Genomic DNA, 8,278 nt, shown 5'->3' on the forward strand with positions numbered 1-8,278 from the left:
CCACCAACCTAGTGAGTTGCCTACCATCTTTCCTCAGTTAACTGAACACTATACTCACTAGCCGGCAGAGCCATCTGGCATAAAAGCGATAGCCCTCATTTGAAGGACTCGCTTTAGAAAAATTATGCAACACACTATACACATTCACTAAAATATTCTAATAAATATATTTTAATGGTCTAACTCAAATTTCAGAACATGTAAATGAATGTGTGGAATAGTACACTCATGAAAAGTCATAAATTGTTCAAATTTTGAAAATATATTTGATCAGACTTACCACTGGAAGGCATTGAAGTGGAAGTACACCAATCCAATTCCATATAAGAAAGTGGTGTCCTGCCAATGGTTTTCTGCTTGAGTTTTGTAAAACATTTGATAAGCTGAAAGAGCTAAAACAAATTTACCAAATCAAATCTATATCTTGAATAATGCGCAAAATTTTATAGCCATATCAGCAAAAGGTATCTTCAAGGAGTTATGCTATCACCTTGAGAAGTGCGACAAATAGGCCGATTTCCCGTGGAATTTTGATAATCGATTTACCCTGTGCCGAAGGGTGCTTTTGCCCTGGAGGTGAAAGCCACCACTTATTAGAGATGAAAATTTATTTCATCAAAATAATCTTGTAAATCGATAGACTGACTAATTCTAAGCAACTTTGACTCTAGAAAGTTTTTTTTTAAAGTTGGTACTTTTAGAGTTATTAACAATTGAAACTGCTCAATTTTCATTGAGAAAACGCATATTTTTTACAGTTTTTCATGAATACCTTGAAAAGTTTTTATTTTTCCAGCAAAATCATTGAGAATGTAGCTAATAAAAAAACAAAGAAATTCGTTTTTAAGGACCTCTGTAAATTCAATAACTGAGTTTTGCTCGTTGAAGGATGGCTATTTTTGGGGAACCTCGATATTGAAAGCCTTTAACCTCAACTTAAAATTGATGAAATATTTAGAAAAAACTCAAAAGATCTTTTTTCTAAGAACATAGAAAAACCTTTAGAATGAGCAATGTCAAAAGTCTTTTGCATAAAGGTTGACTGATTTATAAAAAAATATTTTTTGTTCTTTTTTGAAAAAATGTAATAATTATAACCTCACCATTACCACCCTAATAGAAATGAATCGTAATCCACTTGCAATTGTAAAAGATTTACGAATAATACATTTAAACTTGATTTTACCCAAAACATGTATAAAACTGAGCTTTCAATTTTTTTTTCAATGAGGGATAGTTTACATCTCCCAAAATATATAAATCCCGATTTAGCACAGGGAAGATTTCGTAGAAGAGGGTAAGTAGAGCTAAATTCAACTTTTCATGAAAATCGAGATTATAATCAGTGTTTTTTACGATAAGGGGGAGTTTTCACCCCTAAAAAATGGAAACTAACCTTAGGCACAGAGTAGATTTTGATTAAGGCGGTAAGTAAATCCAAATTTTCCTCAAAATCTACTTTGATTAACAAAATTCCACAGTTTTAACGTTTTTTACCGATGGTTTTTGGCCAAAAAAAAAAATCTCTTTTTGGAGGATCTATTTATTTTAGAAGCGGAGTCTTGAAGAAAATATATTTCTAGTTATATAGGTGCAGAAAGCTGGAGAGCCAAAATAACTCTCCAATCAATCTGATCTAACGCATAGAAGTTCAACTATCATTGTCTACTAAAGGTAGACGTCCACATTTCGGCATCGTATTTAGGGAGAGTCTAACAGGGGCTGAGGCCCCAGGCCCCGAGCTCGTAGGGGCCCCGCAAAATTACTAATTTGATCATTTATTTTAGAAGCAATATTGGATCTACAGCAAAATTTGCATTTTTTTCCAAAAATTGTTTGTAATTTTGAATTAAATGAATGAATTAGTGTAATTTAATCCACACACTAATTTTTTACTCTAAATAATAATACATTCTATATTCCATGCATTCAAAATGTAAATAATGAATTGGAAGTGCGAGCAAAATCTCTAGTAGAAATATATTCAAATAATCCACAACTTGAATTATTTTGTGAATTACAGCAATTCATTCCTATTATCAAACTTCAACCCGAATCGATTAATAATACAAATAATTCATTAATATAATTGAAAATGCTTAAATGGATCGTTCAATCTGATATGATCGAAACTTTTCCAAATGTATACGAGTTGTTACAGATTGTGAAGAATAGGGTCCTTGCATACTTTTTTTATACCTTAACTACATTTAGTATATCGTTCTTAATCACTATTTTTTAATTTTTTTAAACGGTATATTAGTTCATAAGAAAATAAACAAATTTAAATACCTAAATGACGCGCCAAAACGCATTTGTTGTCACATGACTGAGTGTGACGTAGAAAGTAAGTAAACAGCACTGAAAGATAATGCAAATGTTTTAACTTCGAAAGCTTTAATCAAAACATAACCTTGAAAGCTATCATCTTAATGACTTCAATTTAATAAAGTTCAAGCAAACAAATGTGATGATGACGTTACTATAAGAAAGTCTAATTAGTAGTACTTACGTATCTGCTACTATATCTTTACTCCACTTATTTCAGCCTAAGTTAATAATTGATTATTAGCAAAGAACGTAGCAACCATGAATGCATCAACCTTGAATAGATTGTCAGATCTTGCTTCGATAAATCCTATTTCGGCCATCACTTTAATTAGAATAGTCTTCGAAACCCTTACAAAAACACAAATCGTATTAAACAACCAATTACCTCCACTCACAACAACAGAAGGCGACTAAGTTCCAGTATTTACTTACTTTATACGTCACAACCAATAGAAACATGTTTTCTGTCACGTGTTATTATTCAAATTATCATAAATTTATATTTGCGATTTAAAATATTTTAAGTTATAATACAATTCAACCTAAATCATAAATAAGAATTGATATATAAATTTTTAAATATGTTAAATAACCAAATTACCGACCACTGCAAGTACCCTATTATAATTTCAAAACTACCTTGATAAGTATCGAGCATTCTAGGTACTACATTTATTATTCTAATATTCAAATTTTCTTTAGAATAATAACACAAGATAGTGTTAACCCTGAAGTAGTTATGCCAGGTCTATTTGATCCACTCCGACTAATTCCATTTTTTGTGTTATCATGTGTCGGGAATAAAATTTCATATTTGAAAAATAGTACTGGAAAAATATTTTGTTTGGTAAGTATTTCTTTTTTATCACTCCCAGGATTATCTTGAAGTAAAACTCATTTTATTTTAATTAAAAAATTGTTTTTTTTTCTATTACCAATAACTTTTTATATTTCAGAAATTTTTGCAACGAATGAACTGTTAGAACAAGCACTTACCTGAAGTGAACGGGGCGGCAAAACAAAGCCAAAATACTCTTGAATTGCTGAATGTTACATATTGATGGAATTATGCTCAACATCATTGTTAAAATAATGAGTAAATATATTAGATAAGTACAGTCGACCTAGAGATTCAAAGTTAACAAACCAAGCAGAAATAAAAGTTCTATTTTACTATACCTGGCAGGTATTCACAAAGACTAAAGACCTACTGAAAATTTTGCCACAACTAAATCAAGAAAGAAGTTTATGGAATAAGATTTGAATTAATTTTTACTTATAATTCATATTTAATTTGAAACTAATATATGACATTTAAGAGTTCGAGCTGATTTTGATTTCGTTAAGTGGGCCCCGAATCGATTTTATCACCAGGCCCCACTAATTCTTAAGCCGACGCTGATCCCATCAATATATTGTACAAAAATAATTCGTTTGATGCAATGCAGAAATATGGATGCCTACCTCAATGAGTATAGCGACTATAATCTGATATTTAAGAAAAATTCAACAATCCTTTATTTTAAATGTAAAAAATAAAAGCAATATACTACCCCCTTATCATTAAAAAAAATTGAGATTCGACACATTGAGATAAATCTACTATCCAAATTACACTAGAAAAAATGCAAGACAACTTATTACATTTAACAACAATAAACAAACCTTTTCTATAATCCTCAAGTAACAAATGAAAGTGTCCTAATTTAACCCATGTCTTAGGATCAATACTTATATTTTTAGTATTATTACTAGAATCATTTTCATTTGCTTTTTGTTGCCTTCTAGCTTGCACAACCATTAATTGTAAATACTTGACAGCCTAAAATTAGTGGAGTAAAAATGTACAACTTATCTCAAAAATCAAGAATTATATACAACACTCATTAGTAATTATGTAGACACTACAGGAATTTGTTCAAAATCATCTGTGTTAGTTCTAAGAACTCTCTATTTAATGTTTGTTAATTCCATACAAACTAGATACAAGATATTGTCAATATAATTCCAGACTTGATACAAATGTACTCAGGTTATTGTTTGGCGACAAAGTAATTTCGGTTTTGTAGAATAAAATAAAACAGATTTTCCATTTTGCTTAATGACCTTGTGCCATCTTTCTTTCAGCTTCATGAACCCGTGCTCATAAAATTTCTAGTCCTTATCAGCAAAAAACTGAACCAGGTGCGATTTAAGATCATTGTCATTTGTGAAAGTTTGACTATTCAAAGAATTCTTCAGACTTCGAAATAAATGGTAATCAGATGGTGCCGGATCAGGGCTCTATGGGGAATGTGGCATCACTTGTTTTTTATGTTTGGGTATCATATTTTGATAATAAATAGATATAGATAAGACTTGATCCTGTTACGAGTTAACAGATGATTCAAATTTATAAAACTAAACAGGATTTATACCCACATTTATTAAAGCAAGTATTATTGTATTAAAAAATTTTCCATTGAACATAACTGTTTATATTAGTTTTAAGTTAGTTTTTAAGGTGAACAAGCATGGCTAAGAGATTCCTGTTATGCATGTCTCACATCTCCAGACTGACAAACAGGAAATTCGTTTTCCTCTCTTGGATTACTTTGTAATGTAATGTTACTCTGGTAAATAAATGAATAAATATATAAAAAGTATAACTACTTCTGATGCTTTTTAAAAAATGAAGGATTTCTAGTTTGTATATTCGCAGTTGCTGCTGTATTTTGTTTACCTTGACAATTGAAATGATTGTTTAGCTTTTTAATTGGTTATAGTTAAGATTTTACTGCCATAATTAGCGTACTACTTAATATCAGCCCAGAATTATATTATAGACGATACTAGTCTGAAAGTTGAAGAAACATCCTGTATCTTGTTTACAAAGTATATATTTTTAATAAATGAAATATCCCGAATAAACATTGATGATAAACATAAATGATACTGTATAAAATGAAGCATGCAACAAAATATAGTATTCTTTAGATTTATTGTAATATATAAATGAATAAGAAAACAAAAAAAATTAATTTTGTTTAAACGAAGTAGTTAAGCTTGGGTACATAGTGTCTCATATTTTAATTACATATGATATAGATACATACCTTTTGGACTAATGCCTTTTTGGATGCATTTTCTGGCTGATTCAACAACAAAAATCCATACTGACGGCTAAAGATATAATAATTCATAAATCTCATCAATTATTTGTGATGTGATCTTCAATTTGTCATATATTTATGAATAGCTACATAAGTACTCATGCAATCATAATTAAACAAAAAGAACATAAATAGCTTACTGGTGCAAAATAATACTTATATACAGGACCTTTCTTAATGACCTGATATTGGACTATTAGACTCATAAATTACAGATAAAATTAGGAACTTTTCATAATTATTGAGAAAAATAAATAAATTTAAAATTAAATAATTTTTGAAAATTATATTATGATATGACTTATAAATTAAATACAAAAACCGAAAGGGCAAAAATATATGGAGTATTTCATGTTATGAAATTACATAAAATGAAGACCCTTAATAGAAAATTTTTATTGTATCTTCTATAATTTTTGAGAAATGTCTAAAAGCTGGTCTTCGTTAAATCTTTTGTACTATTTACTAGATATGTTAGACAATATTTTTTTGCGAAACCTCCATTGAGTAAAGCCAATGTCACCAAAATGTTTATCTTGTTGGTTATGTTTATATCTTATCACTTCTGTTAATTTCTAATGGTTCCTTAAAGGTTTATTTGTCTTCTGTTGCTAGAATAAAGTCGCAAAAGCCTTACCTATCCAATTCAGATAAAATATGTAGGTCTTGTGCAGTCATGGTAATATCATCAGGATCCTCAGTGCCACTGGTCGTTTTACTCATTTTTTTTATTCACAGTATGTACACAATATTTTACTAATAACTATATATATTTATATACATATATATATGTAATATATAATGTTCTTAAAACGATTATTAAATTATCTAAAACAAAATATTATTATTACGCTCTTGACGTCTCTTTTTATTTACTTACCAGTTTAACCTAATTTACTAAATAAATGAATTCAAAAAGACATATAGCACTATAAAATAAATACTCTGATATAATTATATATTTTTTTAAATTATAAATATAATAAATTTGCTCGAATTTTAGCAAATTATATAAACATAGACAATGATAATACGGAAAACAATTGTATAAATCATGGCAAAACATAAATCTTCTTCTTTGAAATTAGAAAGACCTGAGTTGATTTAGTTATTCGGCCTTTTTGATAAGATTTTTTAGATTTCAAAAACAGATAGGTTAGGATTTATGAATGTTTATACAAAATGATACGCTTATAAATGATTGTAAATTCACCCCTTTTACAAAAATTGCTTATAACGAAGATATTTCTTGCACTGTGCTGTTTCTAAAATTAGAATCTAATATTACAGTCACTTGAATATAAAACTTCTTCTTTTTAAAAAGTCCTCATCTGATATGGCTATTCGGCCATAATATAATTTTCCTTACTGGATAGCCATTAGGAGTTTGGCAATTACCATGCAGTGAGAATATCAAACTCATCTCCAATTTATTAAGCACCACAAACATTATTTGTACGATTGAAGAAAGAACATAATTTTTTATTTTCTCTTCAGCATAATTGAAATATTTACAATATAAGTGAATCTGCAATCACTTATTTGAGTCTCAATCGAATAATTTATAAATTGTAACCTATCTGAAGAAACAAAATATAAAGCTCCGAATAGACTTTGCAGCTGAGGCCTTTCTAATTTCAAGAAGAAGAAATTTCATTAAATTCAAATTCTGTATAAAATACGTACAATTAAATTTTGTAATTAGAAATAGAATTTAATAGACTATGAATTGTAAATATAATTTTACAGAGCCAGATCGAACTCGCTAATTTTAATAACTCACTGTTAACGTTTTAGATGGATAATTCGTAAGTTGTTTTTATTGTATATAGTTGAGTACACTATAGTCAAGCAGTGAAGTTGAGCGAAAATAAAAATCCGATATTACTTTATGATATATGGGGTATAAGCATTGCACGATTGTAACTTTCTCTATTAGCACAATCTGTTTTTCAGAATTTAGGATCGCTACTAAAATAAATAATTATTTTAAACACCAATCTGAAATGATGAAACATAATGGTTTTCTTGACTGGTAGCGCAACTACGGTATAAATAAAAGTGAACGAGGATAGGCTACAAAGACTCATCTAACTGAATATAAACACAAAAAAAAGATAGTGGTAAAACATTAGATTATGGACTGTCTGTTCAGGAAGACTACCTAATCTACCTCACCAACAGAGTCGGAGTGTACTTATGCCTTATCTCATGAACTATTTGCCATAACAATATGAACATCCCATTCGACAGTCCATAATCTTGAGTTTAGTCAAGGTAAACATCAAGAATGTTATTCATTGGTAAATAGAAGGTGAGTTATAATCCATTTCACCATCTATGAAGGAACAGGGAACAGCTAGGATAAATAAGCCCAAATCCATTCCTTTATGGAAAAGGATTATTATTTGGGGTTTGCACAAAAAACCAGGAGCTGAAGAAACAACTCATCAAAGTCTAGTCCACTGTAGGCAGACTAGTGAAGAATATCAACGCTTTAAACAAATAACAGGAGTCAAACGGCTAGGATAAACAAGCCCAGATCCATTCATCTATGCAGAAGTAAAATTATTATTTGTAGCCTGCACAAAGAACCAGGAGCTGAAGAAACAACTCATATAAGTCTAGTCCACCATAGCCAGACTAGAGAAGAGTATCAATGGTTTAACCAAAAAGTAGGAATCAAAAAGGAGGCTAGATAATTCCAACAAGAAAACAGAGTGTTCCAGGGGGTAGTAATTAGTCAATTAGAAAAAAAGGCAGAAGCTTCAGAAACAAGCTAGAGGTGTCAAAGT

At 29.6% G+C, this 8,278-nt stretch overlaps 1 protein-coding gene across 1 annotated transcript in view; it reads right to left on the minus strand.

Moving 5' to 3' along the window:
* LOC130891586 (lysine-specific demethylase 6A) overlaps nucleotides 1–6,505 on the minus strand; it is a 105,632-nt gene extending 99,127 nt beyond the window's left edge. Inside the window, exons 1-5 of the mRNA XM_057796449.1 lie at nucleotides 6,364–6,505; nucleotides 6,121–6,311; nucleotides 5,427–5,493; nucleotides 3,997–4,153; nucleotides 281–392 (exon numbers count right to left, since the gene is read on the minus strand). Of these exons, the coding sequence (XP_057652432.1) occupies nucleotides 281–392; nucleotides 3,997–4,153; nucleotides 5,427–5,493; nucleotides 6,121–6,206 (422 nt within the window). The 5' untranslated portion in view covers nucleotides 6,207–6,311; nucleotides 6,364–6,505. The remainder of the gene's footprint in view (nucleotides 1–280; nucleotides 393–3,996; nucleotides 4,154–5,426; nucleotides 5,494–6,120; nucleotides 6,312–6,363) is intronic.
* Nucleotides 6,506–8,278: the final 1,773 nt, after the last annotated feature.

Source organism: Diorhabda carinulata, chromosome 1, assembly GCF_026250575.1.
Source record: "Diorhabda carinulata isolate Delta chromosome 1, icDioCari1.1, whole genome shotgun sequence".
NCBI classification, from domain to species: Eukaryota; Metazoa; Arthropoda; class Insecta; order Coleoptera; family Chrysomelidae; genus Diorhabda; species Diorhabda carinulata.